Genomic DNA, 21,516 nt, shown 5'->3' on the forward strand with positions numbered 1-21,516 from the left:
TGAATTTATTGGACTCCACTCTGAACCAGTAACAACCTTTATTTTTGGAGTCAAAGATCGACCCGTGTTTTGAAGGAAAGCCAATCAGATCCACCGACTCAGTACCGGTGACATTTTTGTTCCATAACCATCAGGGTCTTTCAATTATTTTCTCCGAAGGTGTCTTGAAACATTACAGATTTACTAAAACAGCTATTTTCCTAAAACTGTGTGAACGGTTGATCAATTCCAGGATGTTTTCATGTATAGCTTCCAAATGCTTTGTTGTGAACAAGGAAAAGGAAGACATCCGCCCTTGACCTCTGGCCTTGAGCATCCCCTGCCAGAGTAAAACAAATACCCTGTTAGCATGCTCCACCCCCTGTTAGCATGCTCCACCGTGCTGTAAAGTGTGTCAGTAGCCACGTTTACATGAGATTTTCCTCTTTCCGAAGGACGTACCAGAAAACAGTACTTATAATAAAGGATAAAGGAATATTCCAATCTCCTGTCTCCATGCACCGCTATAATCAAACGGCATGCGCAGTAAAACGTAAACAACATCACATGATTCATCAAAGATGGCGGATGAGATTGTGATTACCACGATTGTTGAGTTTTTTTTAAAGCAGCAACTTGAACGTTCAGTTCTTTTAAAGTTTGTATCAAAAACGAACTTTCCGCTGTTGTCCGGTGATGACTGCTCGCCGCCATTTTTAAAACCTGAGCGACGTCTTTGTGTTACGTCGCAGCTGAGCATGCGTTGAAAGAACGAACCCCGACAATTTTCCAATTGAGCAGGTACAAGGTACCTCAATCGGATTGGGGAAAGGAATATTCCACATCTGTGAATCCGATTATACAGTAAACCTCGGATATATCGGATTCAATTGTTCCCACTGGTTTTGTCCGATATAAGCGAAATCCATTATATGCGTATACCGGAAAATGTCCGTTTTACGCATATATCGGATTTATATCCGGTATATGCGTAAATCGGATTTTATCCGTTATAAAAAGGCACTTCCTTGACTATGTTTCCAATGTACCTGGACGCGCAGGCAACGCTGCAAACGCTGCAAATGACGTCGTATAGCGGCCTGTCACAATTCGGCGAATCGGAGCGCCACGATGCGGCCATCCGATATATGCGAGGGAAATTTAATGGAAATGCATTGGAACGGGACTGGAGATTTTGTCCGAAATAGGCGAAATCCGTTATAAAAAATCCGATATATGCAATGAATTTTTATTGGAAATGCATTACAGAAAAATCGGTTCTTTTTTATCTGTCCGTTGTGAGTGAATTTCCGATATATCCGAGTCCGATATATCCGAGGTTTACTGTATATTCATTCGGATTAGCACTTTTCTTTCGGAATGAGGTGTATACAAAAGTTCGATTCTTTCCGTTTGAGCAAATAACACGAATGGAATTGGAATATTTGGGTGCATGTAAACGTGGCTACTATAAGTGCTATTGTAAATTCTAATTGGTAATGTATAGACGGCTTAACTTTAGCTAAAAACATCAATTTTTTCATAAAGTTCTCATCTTTAAATGATAAAAGTCATATAAGGATATGATCTAAAATGACCTTTAATACAAAATGGAGCGAGTGCAGGAACTTAAATGACCGTTTCACAGAATTCTGGTTGGGTGACTCCTGACTAGGCAGGTTCCTCCTCTCCTTGTGTGTATGTGTGTGTATGTGTGTGTGTGTGTGTGCTTCATGTCTGTTTGGTCACTGTGATTCAGCTCTCCTTTGGAAAGAAAAATCAAAATGACAGTAAAATCACTCCCCTTTTGACTGTTTTGTCTGTTGGGCTCTTTTGATCCCAAACCGTTACGGACTTTAAAGGCTAGTCGACACGAGCGAAAACAAATGGGCATTGAACATCAGGCGCTCTTGTTTATTTGTCCTGGTGACGGATCAATGAATCATACCAGTTCCATGTGGAGTTATAAATAAAATATGCATGAAAAGACCTTTACCGGACCATTACACTATTGAGAAAAAATACTGCTTTTTTTCCAGGCAGTAGTACAAAGTTTGAGCAGTTTTTTTTCTGCATTGTCTGCTTTTGAGGGCCATCAGTCAATGCGTGTAGCGCAGGACTGATTCGATCAGCACACACACACACACACACAGCCGGCGGCCATCAGTACATCTCAGTAATGAAATCAGAGATGTAGCTCTTAAATCTTTTTTTTCCCCTTTCAACATTTCCAGAGGAAAAATGCCAAATGGGGCCCCATTAATGAGTAAACAAAACATCAGGCCATTTAATCCACTCCCATTCCTGAAATTGCTGCATATAGCGGCCATCGCTGTGAGAGTTCAATGTATTTGGAGATTAGTCAAGACTTTTCTTTTGATAAAATGTATTTTAAGATGAGTCTTAGATAGATATAACTACAGTAAACCTCGGATATATCGGACTCGGATATATCGGAAATTCGCTCACAACGAACAGATAAAAAAGAACCGATTTTTCTGTAATGCATTTCCAATAAAAATTCATTGCATATATCGGATTTTTTATAACGGATTTCGCCTATTTCGGACAAAATCTCCAGTCCCGTTCCAATGCATTTCCATGAAATTTCCCTCGCATATATCGGATGGCCGCATCGTGACGCTTCGATTCGCAGAATCGTGACAGGCCGCTATACGACGTCATTTGCAGCGTTTGCAGCGTTGCCTGCGCGTCCAGGTACATTGGAAACATAGTCAAGGAAGTGCCTTTTTATAACGGATAAAATCCCATTTACGCATATACCGGATATAAATCCGATATATGCGTAAAACGGACATTTTCCGGTATACGCATATAACGGATTTCGCTTATATCGGACAAAACCAGTGGGAACAATTGAATCCGATATATCCGAGGTTTACTGTATATCCAAACAGAAAGCTGTAGTTATTCTGCATTAGATCAAAGTTACTTCAGATTTGTCAGATCGTCTGTACTATTAATTGCCATTACTATTTAATGACACTTTACTTTGAAGGATTTCTGCTGAAATATACAGTACATAAAGAATTTGGGGGCTGGCAACCAGTCCAGGGTGTACCCCCAACCTCGCGACCCTGGTGAGGATAAGCCAGATTTCAGCAACCCACGGCTCCTGAGCCACATTGTGGCTCTTCAGCCTCCCTTTGAAATGCTAAAGTATTTTCTAGACAAAAGTTAAACATCCCTCACAGAAAGCACATACTGTTGGGTGGGGGTGGGGGGGGGGGTGAAGAGATAAACAGATGCAGGCTTCCTCCCTTAAACTAACAGGATGTACACTTGTCTTCTCTTCTTTTAGTCTCGAAATAAAGACGTCCTTTGTTATTCTTTTTTAAAATATTGCAGTTTGTACTGAAGTGTACTTTGAAGTGTCTTTCAGCCCTCTTAATGTTTTCCTATTTCGATCCACGGCCATGTTTATTCTTCCCACTGAACTCAGCAGGTGATGAGCCTGTTGCTTTTGGCGTGGACCGCAAAGAAAAGTCAAAACGTTTCAACTCTGTACGACTCCTCGATGCTTCAACTCGTGTATGATTTCTTTCCTGATATACAGGTTTGAAAAAAAAAAAAAACGTTCTCCGGAAAGGTTCTGAAAGGTTGCAAAACATTTGTTGCATTGTTAAAGGAAAGTCTTAAGATGGTAGCAACATGATGATTGTGACTTGGAAATAATCCAGTATGACAAGTATTATTCCTTTGGGACCGAATGGCGCAATGTCCAAAAATTCCCAAACTTGACAGTGGTTATGAATCACCATCAAACTTTCAGAACAAATGAAATGTTGCATCATCAGCATGCAGAACGGCATCCCGGCGATTGACATGATGTTGCTACATTGTGAAGGTCAAACTTGAGTTTCAGTGTTTTTATTTTTATGTTGACTATGTATCACAGGGTGGAAACGGCACAACAAAGCAGAAAATTACTCAAATAAACCGATGAGCTTTTAATAATAATAACTGTTGACTGAGTTTATCTGACAATTCTAGTATAAGTCAATGTACTAGGTCAGCTTCCCATTGGATGTGCTGGAAGAGGGAGACACAGCAGCTTGGGAAAATAAAGAAAAATTCTGTTAAAAGCAAAATAAATACTTCATACGGCGCGGCGGTCTAGTGGTTAGCGCGCAGACCTCACAGCTAGGAGACCAGGGTTCAATTCCACCCACGGCCATCTTGCATGTTCTCCCCGTGCATGCGTGGGTTTTCTCCGGGTACTCCGGTTTCCTCCCACATTCCAAAAACATGCTAGGTTAATTAGCGACTCCAAATTGGCCATAGGTATGAATGTGAGTGTGAATGGTTGTTTGTCTATATGTGTCCTGTGATTGGCTGGCCACCAGTCCAGGGTGTACCCCGCCTCTCGCCCGAAGACAGCTGGGATAGGCTCCAGCACTCCCGCGACCTTCGTGAGGAAAAGCGGTAGAAAATGAATGAATGAATGAATGTTTAATAGGGCGGTCGAGTGGTTAGCGCGCAGACCTCACAGCTAGGAGACGAGGGTTCAATTCCACCCTCGGACATCTCTGTGTGGAGTTTGCATGTTCTCCCCGTCCGGGAATTCCGGTTTCCTCCCACATTCCAAAAACATGCTAGGTTAATTGGCGACTCCAAATTGTCCATAGGTATGAATGTGAGTGTGAATGGTTGTTTGTCTATATGTGCCCTGTGATTGGCTGGCCACCAGTCCAGGGTGTACCCCGCCTCTCGCCCAAAGACAGCTGGGATAGGCTCCAGCATACAATAGGCTCCATGCAGACTACTCCGCCAACTCAAGAAATTCAGTTTTCGGGGCGTCATGGAGGACCCAACCCTATTGAATACGCCTGTACACTTTTTAGAAATAAAAAAAAATGACAGAAAATTATTAATGCATTTCAAAACACATCTTACAGTCCTTTGGCATGTTGGTCTGACAGAAGATACTCGTTCAACAAAAAAATACAGAGCCTACCCTAGCTGGCTTCGGCTGGGAGGCGGGTTGATTGCAGTCATATCAACACATTGAATAGTCATATTTACATTAGGTTGAAGTGACTTTTATTTGCATATTGGATGAGAAATGATGACACACACACACCACTAGTCAGCTGTTCCGGGATTCAAACTGGAAGCTTTCTGGGAATTTCTGGCATTCCAGTCAAAATGGAAACACTACACACTCATACCATCCAACATCAACCGTAAAACTGCAAGCTCATTCAACAGTGGGGAAAAACTGAAGAACTAGTTGGTCCAAAAATGTATCCACAAATCCAAACTTTACATAAAAAGCTCGATGGATTTGTTTGTCCAGTCGTATTTCTTGACAAACACGCGTTCGACTCCACTCGCACGTCTCTGAGGAATGTCAGTCATACTGCGGCCACTAAGCCCGCCTCCCACATAGACCTAAGTCTCCTGCATCTCAGACGAAGTGAATGAAAAGTCTTCAAACTCCTCCTGACTGATGGCAGCAATGTGAGGGTTGTCAATGGGTGTGAGGGTGGGCTCTTCCCTCGTGAAGTCCGGGTCAAAATTGTTGACGTCCTCCGGTGTTTTCTGTGAGGGACATGAAGTCGAGGTGACGTTAACTGGGATTAAAATGATAAAATGGATGATTGTTTGTGTTACACGTACTATTTTGGGCTTGAACGGTGGCTCCATATCCCTGCGATTGAGCTTCTCCCAGTCGATGTTCCGGAAAAAGGGATGGCTGGTCACAGCACTTTCTCCGCCTTCTGATTCCACGCAACCGAGGCGCCGGCTTGGGTTTTTGGTCAGCAACTGTGGACGCACAAAAATGAAAGAACTGAAATAACCACAAAATATTTCAGACATAGTTGCTAATCGTGATTAACTTAAAAAAAAACACGATTAATCATTTGACAGTGATTATTCATTCATTCATTTTCTATCACTTATCCTCACAAGGGTCGCAGGGGGTGCTGGAGCCTATCCCAGCTGTAGACAAACAACCATTCACACTCACATTCATACCTATGGACAATTTGGAGTCGCTAATTAACCTAGCATGTTTTTGGAATGTGGGAGGAAACCGGAGTACCCGGAGAAAACCCACGCATGCACGGGGAGAACATGCAAACTCCACACAGAGTTGGCCGAGAGTGGAATTGAACTTGGGTCTCCTAGCTGCGGGGCCATGTGCGCTAACCACTCGCACACCGTGCAGCCCCTTGACAGTGATTAATCATTTTACACAACATGTACACCATCTTAAAAATAAGCACACATTTAATGGCACACAGGAAACATCATTTTTTTAAATATATAATTATAAATGATTAATATATTATAATAATATAATATAATATATTATACTATATTATATGTATATAATATAAACTTTTAATTATATATAATAATAATAATTATATATAATAATATAAAAATATAAAAATAATATAACAATATAATATAATAATAATTACATATATTACAATATATTATATATAATATAATATATATTAATATATGTAATTAAATGTTTAAAAACATGAGATAATGCAGCAGATATGCGAAAAAAGGCTCGGTTTTACCCGCCCGCACACAAACACTGCGTTTTGTGTCATAGCTAAATATGCAAATTAGACAATGACATCATCTAGCGCCCCCCCACCTGAAACCACAGATACATTGAAGTCCTGATCCAATCCTGTGGACTGTGGATTTATCCTGTAGATAAATGTCCTGGTTGACTTAGAATTGCTACACAATTGCCGTTCACATTCCGACATCACGATACCGGGATAACGCCGATTAATTGATTAGCCACCGTGAGGCTTCAAACAGGAAGTGGCCCCATGAGGTTAGAGTGTCATAGAGTGTGGTGGTGTGATTTAGGCTCACCCAAAAGTGAAATCTGCATATCTTCACGTGAGTGGTGTACTGTACATAAGCGGATCAGCACCACAGTTTGAGGTCATGTACAAACTGGAGCCCATCCAAAACGTCATTGAGTCAACATGTCCTGACCTACTCCGTCACAAAAAACACACCCTTCTTTGTTTCTGGCACATCCTACGGCCAAGCAGCTGGGCAAAGGTCAGCGTAGTACAAGAGACTTTGCAGGCGTTGCTGACAATGAAGCAATAAAAGCCTAAACGACTTACCGTCGCAGATGAAAGACGATGTCGCAAGAAATAAAAGACAACTTTGTTTTGACTTGCCGTGAATTCTTAAACGGTAACGTGCGCATCTTCAGGCTGGCAGTGGCATTTACACAAAGACAACAAAACTAATGAGCGGCCGTCTCCCGAGTGACAGTCGCCAGATTAGAACCGAGCTGCCGGGATGATTGATAGAGCCGCCTTATATCAGCTATAGGCATCAGGACCAGGGCAGCTTTGTCAAAACAAACGCTCTTTAAAAACATAGCAAGGACTCTCATGTATGCTAAACAGGAAACCGAATAAAACGAAAGTTTTCTCAGAATTTTATGACAACGCTTATCCACTTCATCGTTCTCCTCACGTTCTTTGACATCAAACATTTGAGGCGGTCGGTTTCCCACATACCAGTAGAGTAGACACCAGATCCCTTGGTGGGGGTTACAATCTGGCACCACCAGTAAAGGGTGAAACATGGCCATCTAACCATGTGCCCTGTGATTGGCTGGCCACCAGTCCAGGGTGTACCCCGCCTCATGCCCGAAGACAGCTGGGATAGGCTCCAGCACCCCACGCGACCCTTGTGAGGAAAAGCTGTAGAAAATGAATGAATGAATGTATCGAGTTGTGGACTCCTATAGAGCAGCTTCACACAATAACCAGCACAGAAAGCTTTATAGATCTTCCAGAATCTGCACCTATTCCAAGCAGTATTTCTTCGGATGTCCAAAATGGTCTGTTTTAATTTAATCCACCCATAGCCTGCCTTTGGCTGCACGATGTACGAGTGGTTAGCCCAAAGGCCTCCCAGCTAGGAGATCCGAGTTCAATTCCACCCTCGGACGTCTCTGTGTGGAGTTTGCATGTTCTCCCCGTGCATGCGTGGGTTTTCTCCGGGTACTCCGGTTTCCTCCCACATTCCAAAAACATGCTAGGTTAATTAGTGACTCCAAATTGTCCATAGGTATGAATGTGAGTGTGAATGGTTGTTTGTCTATATGTGCCCTGTGATTGGCTGGCGACCAGCTGGCACTCCCCGTGACCCTTGTGAGGATAAGAGGTAGAAAATGAATGAATGAATGGCCCGCCTACGGGGACACCCACTCCACTGTGACCGGTCCCACTCGGCTAGTATTGCTTGTACCCGGGCACGCCCATATAAGGAAGTCCAGCTCAATGTGATGTCACAGGGAACCGGAAACGCTCACTTAGCATTCTGAGCCATCCCGAACTTCTTTCAGAGCTCACTTCCAGATGCGCAAACCTCATTTTCTGAAACTTTAGCATTGCTTTATACGAGATTACAACATTTTAAATACATTTATAGGACAGAAAAGTGTGAAAAGTATAAGTGTCAGCCTGTAGAAATAAATCTCATGTTGATGTTTGACCACACATTATCAACATGTTTAGACTTGAACTGTGTTTGCCCAACGGAGAGTCAAGCTAGTCTGGTTACGAAAAGCACAGAGAGCCGTCCCAAAAGTGTGTTTAGAAAACACACCAGTGTGGGCCATTGAGAGGAAGTAGAAGTTGTACACACCAGCTGGGATCAGCCACTTCACGTTAAGACCTCACATGTGATGGCAAAGCCTTCTCCACTCAACTATCCACCAAAGATTCCATACAAGCTTTACTCAATGGATCTCTCGTCCACGAGCGGGCAAAGTGCGGCCCTCAGGCTACATCACGCCCGCCAAGCATCTCAATTGTGGCCCACTGGGCATTTCCAAATTCCTGTTTTTAAACCTTGAACATCGAAACTGCAGCCGGCAACATGACTTGCAGTGTTATTGTGGCACGTTTGAGTCACCAAAGTAGTTGCATGAATCTTTAGCTTGTACAAAAAAAAAAGGCCATCAAAACAACACAACACGCCAACACACATGACCCACAAAGTAACCTTCCTAAGTACAACACGTGGGCATACAAACAAATATCAATGCACAATACCCGTGACAAAAAAAAACACCCATATATTCCTGCCGCAGGGCATGCTGGGTAGCATGCGCTACTCTTTGTCATAGACTTTTTGCCGTGTTTTGTTGCATTTTCGCTTGATTGCAATGTTTTATTGTTCATCGTTCATATTGATGTCGCAGATGGACTACCCAGCATACCTTGCGGGCATTTGAAAAGTTTTATGTTCAGCTGTTCTTTATTAATTCCCTGTGATTGGCTGGCCACCAGTCCAGGGTGTACCCCGCCTCTCGCCCGAAGACAGCTGGGATAGACTCCAGCACCCCCCGCGACCCTCGTGAGGAAAAGCGGTAGAAAATGAATGAATGAATACCCGTGACAAACAAAAACACCCATATATTCCCGCCGCAGGGCATGCTGGGTAGCATGCGCTACTCTTTCCCACAGACTTTTTGCCATGTTTTGCTGCATTTTCGCTTGATTGCAATGTTTTATTGTTCATCGTTCATATTGATGTCGCAGATGGACTACCCAGCATACCTTGCGGGCATTTGAAAAGTTTTATGTTTAGCTGTTCTTTATTAAGTAGTTGATTAATGCAATGCGTGAACTTGCCGTTCTGTTTTGATGGCACCGCGAGTCATAAAGTTTGCACACACCGACGTAGCCGCTAGCTCCAAATCCTAAGCGAGTGCGTTTACTTAACAAGCCCCTTGTCAATATTGGCTGTACTCTTTATAGATCCGATGGCGCTCCCGATAGCAAACCCTGTGAACAATGCTCGTGGGAACACGGAGAACCTTGCAGTGGATCTACTCTTCTAAATAGAGCAGCACGTTCAAAATCCACTCACTTGCAGGACTTTTTATGTAACATGTGACACAAATGAGCTTGGCACGGTGAAGCATGCTAGGATAACAACAAGGGTAAGAGGGGAGGGGGGGAAGGAGGTTGTTGTATTTATAGCCAGTCGACTGAGACCGGGCAGTGGATCGACTCTTATAAATAGAGCAGCACGTTCAAAATCCACTCACTTACAGGACTTTTTATGTAACCAGGGCTCTACATTAAAAACAAAAATGACTTGCCCCATGTAAAATGAAAAGACTGCCATAATGATATCATGTGGCATCACATGAGAATCTCAAATAAAGATGAAATGATTATCATTTCTTGTGGTTGTTTTACTACATAGATCATGACGTTGCATGGAAATCTGGATTGTCAAGAGACTTCTAGGCACTTTGCCTTTTAGAAGTTGTGCACCACAATGAAACATTATCGAATAGACACATTTGTGTACTAGTAAAGTGTTTTTAAATCCAGAAAAAAAATGCTCAACGGTCAAACAATAATTTGTGAAGCAAAAGGTGAGAAAAATACACAGAGAAATGGAAGCGCTAGATTTTGCAGCTTGTGCAAAATCAGCACTTGGTATATTGGATCTAATCGCTGGTGTTTCATTGTGACCACTTCAAATTGTCACAGCAATGTGATTCACTCACCTGTGCCATCATTTGATTTGCTGCCGCTAATAAAATACTTGTTTAGGAGGCACTGCTTCATCACTTTTTGGTGTTTTCCTTCACAAGTTGTTGAAGAATTAGACCATGTTGGCAAGGACGCCATGATAGATGTTTTCCTAGTAAAACCATTGCTGATTGGTTGATCACGAACAAGAACGGGTGTGGGTAAAACGTGGACTGTGGACTACCGACCGCGGTCTAAATAAACGATTCTGATTGGTCCATTTCAAGATTTGCAAGGATTGGTTGGCAAATTACCACCGGAATTACGCAGTCCGTGTTTTACCAACACCCAACAAGAACCGCTTTTAAAAAAACTCTTCGCAGTACGGAATGCCAAAGTGCACTAGCCCGACGGGAATATCACCGATTGGATTTACTTGCCCGAATTTTGTTTTAACTTGCCCCGGGCCATCGGTACATCGTTATTGTCGAGCCCTGATAGATGTTTTCGTAGTCAAACCATCGCTGATTGGTTGATCGCGAACAAGAACGGGTGTGGGTAAAACGCGGACTGTGGACTGCGGTCTAAATAAACAATTCTGATTGGTCCGTTTCAAGATTTGCAAGGATTGGTTTGCAAATGACCACTGGAATTACGCAGTCCGTGTTTTACCAACGCCCAACAAGAACCGCTTTTAAAAAAAACCTTCGCAGTACGGAATGCCAAAGTGCACTAGCCCGACGGGAATATCACTGATTGGATTTACTTGCCCGAATTTTGTTTTAACTTGCCCCGGGCCATCGGTACATCGTTATTGTTGAGTCCTGGTAACATGTGACACAAATGAGCTTGTCACGGTGAAGCATGCTAGGATAACAACAAGGGTAAGAGGGGAGGGTGGAAGGAGGTTGTTGTATTTATAGCCAGTTGACTGAGACCGGGCATTGGACCATGACTTAATATAGTTATGTAAGAGCCCCAAAGAGGCCAAACAGCTGGCTGGGTAAGAGAGCGCTTGCAAGCCTGCCCGTGACTCGACAGCGTTGAGTGTCGACAGAAGAAATGGCGCAAATGAAAAGCAGAACAAAGCCCATTTCCGACAGGCACTGCTCACAAAAGTGGTAAATTGATTCTTTAACGTTAATGATCGCGGCTTAATGTCTTCTTCTTGTGCGATGCAGGACACAGATCAAGTGAGAAATTGATTTCTTCTATCATTAGTTCAGCTCGAAGAGATATTCCCTACTGAGTCTGACAGATGCAATCAGTGGAGAGTAAACGCCTGCCAAGGACAGACAGTGACTCATCCAAAAATTTCATTCACTTTGTCTTTTTTTTTTTTTTTAAAGAGCAGTAAACAGTAAATAAAGATGGCAGACTCACGGCTTTAAGGACGCTGACGGACTCCTCGCTGAGCCAGGGTGAATACGAAATCTCTTCCTTGAGGATCGCCTCGAAGAGGTCGTCTTCATTTTCGGCTTCAAAGGGCGCGTGGCCCTGCAGCATCTCGTACAGCAGCACACCCAGCGCCCACCAATCAACAGACGGTCCATACAGCATCTCCTGGAGGATCTGTGATAAACATAACATTATTGATTACAGCTCAAGGAGCCTTCAAGGAAACCAGTAAATTACATGATGTCCAGTTGATGGATGTTTTCAATCAGTGTGTTCCTGTGAGCCTCCATCGTTTAAAAAAAAAAAAAAAAATCATAAATGACTTAACACAGTGATTATGGTACTTGAAATGATGTCGTAAGTTTTTTTCTGTGTCTTTCTTTTACAATCTCCATACCCTGTGATATTACTTTGAATGCACCGGTTGATATGCCCCTCAATGGAAAAGTAAACAGTAGAGTCTGCTTTTCGTGGTGGTTACATTCTGGGACCACCAGTGAGTGACAGTAATTGTATTTATATTTATATAAATGTATTTATAAATAATTTATAAATTATTACCAACTATTTTCGGCTTAAAAAATAAATTCGGACCAAAAATCTGCGATTATGCGGGCACATGAGTGCTGAATCACAAATGCGGGGGTTGTCCGCCATATTTAAATCTTAACAAACAGTAGTTTATCAGTTGGTGATTGTCTATTTTAATTTAACGCAGGTCTATCGTATCGTTGGTGGTGATGTGCGGCTCAATACTGAAATATCGATACCAGATATTTACGCTCTAAAATGGATTCTCAGATCAAAATATCGATACTCTTGACACGTCAAGTCATTAGAGGTAATGCATGTCAATAACGAGGACACCATTTTCACATATTTTACATGATTTTGTGCTCTGTGAATTTCCACAAAGCATCACTATCTGATAATCGCCAGTCATTTCCTTCGGTCTGCATATTAATCAAAATGTTTGAGAATATAGTGAGAAACTAACTTTGCACTCAGCGTCCGACTAAATTGATCATTCATTCATTCATTCATTTTCTACCGCTTTTTCCTCACGAGGGTCGCGGGGGTACCGTTTATCCTCACTAAGGTTTCGAGCATGCTGGAGCCTATCCCAGCTGTCTTCGGGCGAGGGGTGCGGTACACCCTGGACTAGTCGCCAGTCACATATAGACAAACAACCATTCACACTCACATTCATACCTATGGACAATTTGGAGTCGCCAATTAATCTAGCATGTTTTTGGAATGTTGGAGGAAACCGGAGTACCCGGAGAAAAAACCCACACAAAACTCCACATAGACATGGTCAAGAGTGGAATTGAACTCGGGTCTCCTAGCTGTAAGGCCTGCGCACTAACCATGCATCCGCCGTGCAGCCTGTTTCATCCCCTATTATTCATTCATTCATTTTCTACCGTTTATCCTCACTAAGGTTTCGAGCATGCTGGAGCCTATCCCAGCTGTCTTCGGGCGAGAGGCGGGGTACACCCTGGACTGGTGGCCAGCCAATCACAGGGCACATATAGACAAACAACCATTCACACTCACACTAAATTGATCACCTATAGGGAATTTTAATGACTAAATGTATTTTTTTTTAAAGGGAGAAATTCTGTGATGTCCTGAACTCCTACTTAAATAATGAGCATTACAAAGCTTCCCAAAGGAGTTGCTTAACTTCCCATGTTGTTGTTTAGACCATAAACTAGTCTGGCTGACTCAACAGCGCCTCCAAAAGGCATATCATATCTTTCATCCTAATACATTCCTAAAATGGGATAACGACCATCTTAATGGCTCATTGTTTAAAAAAAAAAACATTGAGGTGAACTCCAGCATTGTTTAACAGTTGACCTCAAAGGCTTTGCTGGCTTCCGGTGCGTCACGAGGGAGTCTGTCTGTGCTTAGAGGAAAAGGGAGGAGCCTTGGATATGCATCATACTAGAAACCAATCTTTCTTCTCGGCACAGTCTAAACTGACCTCAGGGGCAATGTAGTCAGGGGTGCCACAGAAAGTTCTGGCTCCGATGCCGTCAAAGATGCCTTCTTTGCACATGCCAAAGTCAGCCAGCTTGCAGTGGCCGTCCTTGTCGAGGAGAATGTTGTCTAGCTTGAGATCACTGAAGGGCAACAGAAAGAAATGGAGAAGGTGAAAATGACATATTTGCTTTTAGACGCCATCATGCTGTTGCTGTACACTGGTCAATATGTGCCTGCAGGCTCGCTTTTTTTTCTGTTTTTTTCCCCAGAAAAGCCTCACTCACAAAATGGTTGGTAATCATTTATAAACATGATCAGAATCAGAATCAGAAAAGAGTTTATTGCCAGGTATGATCAAACACATACTAGGAATTTGTTTTGGTATAGTTGGTGCAGACACATCTATTAAAAAAGAATGAAAAATACAAAATATACAGAATAACAGTATAAATATATGTACACAGTCTGTTTTTTTGTTTGTTATTCCGGAAGTGCAGTCTGACTGTTTTTCCTAAAAGTCCAAACTGGGCGTTAATGTAACGATAACGTTAATGTAATGAAAATAAAACACACAATGTCAGCATACTACATATCCACACAATACAATAAACGAGTTCTAAATAAAAGGTGGGAATGGCCAGTGGCAAGTCATTAAAGTGGCTGGGTTGTTTACATAATTATTAAGGTATTACTTTTATGTGTTTCTATGTTTTTAATCTTCCTTTCACGAGTGAACAACGCAACTACAAATATGAGGAGCGTTACTGTAGCTGAATCTGAACTAACAGTTACTCTTATTGCAAATGTTGATTCAAAATCAGATGATAATTCAGCCTGAAGTTGCAGGACTTTGGGTTAGACCAGGGGTGGGTAAACTAAGGCCCTGGGGCCACACGCGGCCCACCAAACGTTTGAATCCGGCCCGTATTTCAACTTTTAACATACAAACTGGCAACATTACTTGCAAGTCGGATGTCTTATTTAGGAAAAAAAAACAAAAAAACTAAGATTAAATTTCATAGTTTGACTATAGCTATACGTTATAGCTGATAGTATAACACTTTTACAGATAAAATTACACAAATAATTCAAGGAAAATTATAAGCATAAAATTGTGTGTGTGTTAAAATTATTTTCTGGCCCCCCGGACAATTTTGTTAACTCAACACAGCCCACAAGTCAAAATATTTGCCCACCCCTGTGTTAGACGCTGGGTCCTCGCTATCCGTGGGTGGTCTCGGAATCTAACTGCGATTTAGTGTAAGACCACCAACTGCAATTTAGTGTACAAGTAATTCTTAGTTCTGTGTGTGTGTCAGAGGGATTCACACCGGTAGATGATGCCTTTGCCGTGCAGGAACATGAGCGCTGAAGTGATCTCCGCCGTGTAGAAACACGCCCGGGGTTCTTCGAATCTCCTGGACTTCTGGATGTGGAACATCAGATCCCCACCACTTACAAACTCCATTACAAAGAAGAGACGGTCCTGTGTGAGAAGACGCGGGAAGACGCCATTTATACTTATATCCACACTTACACGCATTATCTAGCAGTCATTGGCTTCAAGGACGTGGCTCCAGTCTCCTGGACTTCACGCCTTGCTATAATGGATCGCTGTAGAACTGAATGTGGTTTGAAGTTAGTGGGGTGAAAAAAATGTTGATCGAATTCATAAATCTTTCTTTCTCATTACAGGATACGTTCCGCCGTACGTAATGTAGAAATAAGAGCCAGAGTGAAAATCAGTGGGCTGGAGGATGTAATGCACGGGTCTGCGTATAAAGCTTCATCAAATGGTCAGACAGCAGCCAAGTACTGCTGCAGGGAGTAGAGAGTAGTACTTGTTCAGTACTACACTTCAACAACTGTCCTTTTGCCTCATTGTGTGTTTATGACTATGCCTGTGTTGTACTTGTTTACTGGGCAGTATCATTTACAGTTACACATATAAAATGTCTTTTTTTTTTTTTAAACCCTTCATATAAAGCAAGGGTCTCAAACTCAATTTACTTGGGGGCCACTGGAGCTCGGGTCTGGGTGAGACTGGGCCGCATCAGGTTTCCCCCCCAAAAAAACGCATTTATTAAAAACAAAAAAATACATGCTAACACATGCTAACTCGCAAACTAGAGAGTTAGCGACCTAAACGGTAGCCTTCAACTTATTTCATTTAAACTTAAATAGCCAAAAACTTACCACTTCCACACGGATAGGGAGGATAACTATTAACAGTTATTTAACCTTTAACATGAACATTAATCAAACGTAATAATTTTTTCTGGGTACATGATACCATACAGCATCCATATCAAACTTGCGCGGGCCGCACTAACATTAAACTTTCATATCAAGGCGGGGGCCTCAAACTAGTGTCCTGCGGGCCACATTCGGCCCGCGGGCCGCATGTTTGAGACCCCTGATATAAAGTGTTCTGTTGATGTACTACGTCTACTACTCCTCGGACCAGAGAGTATTGACGGTTTTGGTAGAATACTGTATTGCTCGAAATATTTGTACGTCTGCGCAAGGAAACAAGCAAAACAAGTTAGATCAGGGGTGGGCAAACTACGGCCCGGGGGCCACATCCGGCCCGCCAAGTGTTTGAATACGGCCCGCCCAATCTTTCCAAAGTATTTCATTTAAACTGAGCCAACCTTTTGATGGTTGTATCAATTTCGTTTTTTGACATGGTCTGTTGTTTACAAAGTGCTCCTGAAAAAAGGGACACAAGCACATAATAATAATAATTATTATTATTAGATTATTATAATTATTATTAGATTATTATAATTATTATTAGAACTATTATGATTATAATTATTATATTAATGCTAATTATTATATTAATTATATATAATATTATTGTTATATTTGCATATTTTACATAATAATAATATAATAATTATTATTTTAATTTTATTGTAATTATAATATTTTATTATTTTTAAAATATTTAAATATAAAATAATAAATAATAATAGCAGATTGCATGACAATTTTACAGATACAATAATACCAGGTGGACTGTTGCGTGTAAAATATATAGTCTGCCCCCCCCGTAAATTTTGTCATATCAATGCGGCCCGCGAGTCAAAAAGTTTGCCCACCCCTGAGTTAGATGAACCAAACCGGAAATACCAGATGAACTTCACACCCAATCAGAATTCACCGTGGCACTGTATTATAACCACCAAGACAAATGATCTGTGTTGTTGTTTTAATCTTCTTGTTTAAATGCTTCCTTAGAACACACATTATGCTGCTAGGTGTAAAGCCTAATGCTGCTACCGCCACATTTGGTCACACAGTGTACCTTCCTGTTGAAAACACAACACGACGCCACTTTGTGACGTTGAGTTGCCGTGAAGGTGTCGGCTTCCCAGAGTTAATTCTCATCTCCGTGCTAGTCTATTCTGAACAAAGGTGAAATAGGTCAGCGGAGGCTCAAAACACCTAAAGACGATTAGGACTGACCTGCCGCTGAGTCAGAGCTCAGCTTGGAAAAGGAGCAATGTCAACTAGTGGTGTGTCGGTCACGAACGAACGGGTCAAAATAATTTTTTTTGTGAACGGGATGAACGAGGTCCGTAAAATACCCGTTCAGTTGCAAATGCTTTTTTGTGATTGGCTGGAGACTCAGTTCACCGTTCCTTTTTTGCAGGGCGGGACTATCTCTGCGTACTTGCCTGTCTTATCCTATCGTCGCGCCTCGCTGCGTGGGTGGGTGGGGGTCAGCTGACTGAAAGACCGAGACCGAGAGATTGACCGACACTCGTCGGCCATTCATTCCTGACCGACGTGAACATAAATGAACGGACTGACTCGACACGGCTGACCGGGTCTATGCACAGGGGGATCACAGTCTAACGACAAATTGACCGAAATGAACGGATCTTTTTAATGAATGAAACTGAATGATCCGCTTCACTGAAATGAAACGGTTTTTCCCACCACTAATGTCAACAGACGATACCTGGCTCGTGACAAGTTGCACACTGCTGCCACCTGTTGACCGCTTCATGTGCTGCAGTGCAGTACGCACAACAAACCACCGTATTGCTTTTCCAATATAACAAGATTTTAGGCAACTTTATTCACTCTCTTGAAATTATTTTAAAACTATATCACAAAGTGAGTATACCCCTCACATTTTCATGGAAAAACATTAATCAAATGACCCTTTAATACATGTATAGTAGTTAGTGTACAGCTTCAACAACAGCGTCCATTTGCCATCCCATCAAAATAACTCAACACAGCCATTCATGTCTAAACCAATGGCAATAAAAATCTGTTTGTGTTCAAAATAACCTGAAAAGTATGGTATATGGGGGTCATCCAGATCACAGTCTAAATACTTTATGTTGTGTATGCAGTAATAAAATACTCAAAATAATCCAAAGGCGTGTGACATACTGTAAGTATCTTTATCGGATGCGTGTGTCTTTACTCACCAAGGTCTGGAAGCAGCAGTACAACTGTGTAAGGTATGGGTGACAGCTGGCGAGGGACAGGACCCTCTTTTCAGTCATGGTACACTCCACATCATCATCTTGAATGATGATGTCCTTTTTCAGCACCTTGACTGCAAAAACTCGATCATTCTTGTTTAGCTTTGCAAGCATCACCTGTGGATAGAGAGCACACACACACACACACACACACACACACGTCATTCCAGTCATCGGGAAAGGCCGCCGTAACAACTTAACACGTCTTTCCCACCTTCCCAAAGCTGCCTTTGCCGAGCACTTGAAGAAATGTGAAATCTGAGATGGAAAAATGAGGGATCTCCGGCCGAGACTTTACACTCTTCCTTCTTTCTGAGGCCTTTTTTATGCGACCAACAACAGGATTCTGGAAGGACAAAGGACAGAAGGTCGGCACCTCGGCACCGTGTGCTTTATACTTGATGCATTTAGAAGATGCTTACTAATGGAGTATTTTGGGAGAGTTCTCGGGGCTGCACGCCCATCTCTGTCAAAATTTTGGCCAGTTCAACGCTGTCGACTCCGCAGTTCTGCGCCACGTTGCCTTCGCATCGGATGTGAACATTCATTTTACAGACTGCATAGAGGAAGGAAGCATAGAGTGGAAAAACTGTACGTCGTAAAGAACAGCTGATGATCTCCCACACCGACACTTACCTTTGCAGTGCAAACCCTGCTTGACAAAACCCCACAGCAGCGATCCGCAGTGGTTGCAGAAAGTAGGCGACTTGTAATTGTGAATGCTGAACTGGTGGGGGATGTTGATGCTGAATCCAGGGCACGCAGGCTGCAAAACAACAACATTCATGTTCATGTTAAGTTTCCTCAACGTGGAAACAGGAAAACAACAACAACAACAACAACGTTGGTACCTGTGCCTTCCTCATGCGTGGACACACCGTGACAACCTGTTGGTGGCAGCGTTTGTGAACCACACACGTACAAACTAAAGGAAAAAAAAAACAATCAGAAATAAAAAAAGAGCCAAATCTTGTCTTTTGATTGTTTAAGTAGAAAGTCATAAAGTCACCTTGGCACTGGTAGCCCTGCTTTCCAAAAACACCCCTGGAACAAAAAAACATGCAGGAAGCCATGACTTCCGGTATCTCACATTTCAAACTGGTATCTTCTCACAAGCATATACTTTAGAGTAGTCAGTGTATAGCCGTATATATACGAGTGTAAGTCAACACATAGCCTAAAGTCAGGTATGGCGATAGCGTCACGGTCCCAGACTTCGGTCACTGCGGAGTATTGATGTGTGCCTCCATATTGAAATATCTAAAATCGATTCTCGGTTGAGTGGTCATAGCTAGGAGACCCGAGTTCAATCCCACCATCTCACCATCGGCCATCTGGAGTTTGGAGTTTGCATGCAAGTCCGGGTACTCCGGTTTCCTCCCACATTCCAAAAACATGCTAGGTTAATTAGCGACTCCAAATTGTCCATAGGTATGAATGCGAGTGTGAATGGTTGTTTGTCTATATGTGCCCTGTGATTGGCTGGCCACCAGTCCAGGGTGAAGACAGCTGGGATAGGCTCCAGCATCCCCGCGACCCTCGTGAGTAGAAAATGAATGAATGTTTTCCTAGAGGGGCTCCACGGTGGACGAGTTGGTTAGTGCGCAGGCCTCACAGCTAAAAGACCCAAGTTCAATTCCACCCTCGGCCATCTCTGTGTGGACTTTGCATGTTCTCCCCGTCATTCCCCGTTTCCTCCCACATTCCAAAAACATGCTAGGTTAATTAGCGACTCCAAATTGTCCATAGGTATGAATGTGAGTGTGAATGGTTGTTTGTCTATATGTGCCCTGTGATTGGCTGGCGACCAGTCCAGGGTGTAGCCCGCCTCTCGCCCGAAGACAGCTGGGATAGGCTCCAGCACCCCCTGCGACCCTCATGAGGATAAACGGTAGAAAATGAATGAATGAATAAAATCGATTCTCAATCAATCATACTTCAGTCATTTGAGGTAATGTATACCAGTAACTGGAGTACAGTGGAAAGTACTAACTCAATTGGTGGGAAGAACAGACAACAGTGGTGCTCATACTAAATATTCACTCTTTGGACACTGTGAGGTTGCCAGCTATTTAGACAATAACGGATAACCGTAAATTTACTCAAGCTGTAATACTGACGTGTTGCACCCAGCTTTCATTTCTCTTGTATTGTTCCACGAGAAGATTTGAAATGTTTGCTGAAATGCAAAGGGTGTACTCACTTTTGTAACTTCCTTACCAGATGAAGTCTTTGCAGTGGAAACAGAAGGTGGGCTGACGAAGAAAAGTTGACATGAACTTGTGCCCGTTGATCTGGTGGACTTTCCGTCTCACGGCCCCGTGGCGGTTCCTGGTGAACTCTTTGTGGTTCTTCTGCTTCTCCGTGGCCTCATCTGGAAACAGGACCGGCACACAATGTACGCTGTACATTGTTGTTCATATTTGATGTCATCTATTCTCCACATTATTATTATTATTTTTTTTATTATATGGGAGCCAGGCAACAACATCTTCTCAGACCATTAAAAGGACAAAACAGGTCTCTTCCTGTCTTGGGCTGAAATGAGAGGCGCATGTTCAATACAGAACATTATTATTCAGGTCATCTTAACATAGCAGTGGTAGAAAAAAAAAACACATCCGCCGTCGACTTGTAGACTTAAGCATTTGTCACCTGCAAAATCAAAAAGTGGGCAGTAATGACACATTTTAAGTACACCATAATAAATGAGCTGCACGGCGGTCGAGTGGTTAGCGCTCAGACCTCACAGCTAGGAGGTATCGAAAAGGAAATTGCGCACCAATAAAAAAAATAATTAAAAAAAGGCACAAAACCATCACTTCCTTGGTGGCGGAAACAACAGAAAGCAATGTCGTGGCCTCACCATCAATGAAGGATCCATTGAGACGAATGAAGACGTAAATCTTGCCTTCGGGCTCCAATTCCATCTGCAAAACATAATATTTGTTTTATTGAACAGTATTTGTATTCAGTCGATGTGATGCGAGATAAAAAAACCAGACAAATTGTCTTGTGTGATGTATAAAGTATTAGTCTGAATGAGTGTTTCACTTAAAAGGTTAAGTGTGTTGACTAGAAGTACTTAGCTGCATACAGTACATGTGCAGTAA

General features: G+C 42.4%; 1 protein-coding gene across 1 annotated transcript in view; it reads right to left on the reverse strand.

Moving 5' to 3' along the window:
• Nucleotides 1–4,009: 4,009 nt before the first annotated feature.
• prkcha (protein kinase C, eta, a) overlaps nt 4,010–21,516 on the reverse strand; it is a 23,511-nt gene continuing 6,004 nt past the window's right edge. The window contains exons 2-14 of the mRNA XM_058090616.1: nt 21,270–21,333; nt 20,624–20,777; nt 19,413–19,447; nt 19,255–19,328; nt 19,040–19,169; nt 18,826–18,959; nt 18,618–18,749; nt 18,347–18,520; nt 15,224–15,378; nt 13,894–14,032; nt 11,886–12,074; nt 5,623–5,769; nt 4,010–5,544 (exon numbers count right to left, since the gene is read on the reverse strand). Coding sequence (XP_057946599.1) covers nt 5,395–5,544; nt 5,623–5,769; nt 11,886–12,074; nt 13,894–14,032; nt 15,224–15,378; nt 18,347–18,520; nt 18,618–18,749; nt 18,826–18,959; nt 19,040–19,169; nt 19,255–19,328; nt 19,413–19,447; nt 20,624–20,777; nt 21,270–21,333 — 1,677 coding nt within the window. The 3' untranslated portion in view covers nt 4,010–5,394. The remainder of the gene's footprint in view (nt 5,545–5,622; nt 5,770–11,885; nt 12,075–13,893; nt 14,033–15,223; nt 15,379–18,346; nt 18,521–18,617; nt 18,750–18,825; nt 18,960–19,039; nt 19,170–19,254; nt 19,329–19,412; nt 19,448–20,623; nt 20,778–21,269; nt 21,334–21,516) is intronic.

Source organism: Doryrhamphus excisus, chromosome 13, assembly GCF_030265055.1.
Source record: "Doryrhamphus excisus isolate RoL2022-K1 chromosome 13, RoL_Dexc_1.0, whole genome shotgun sequence".
In the NCBI taxonomy this organism is placed as follows: Eukaryota; Metazoa; Chordata; class Actinopteri; order Syngnathiformes; family Syngnathidae; genus Doryrhamphus; species Doryrhamphus excisus.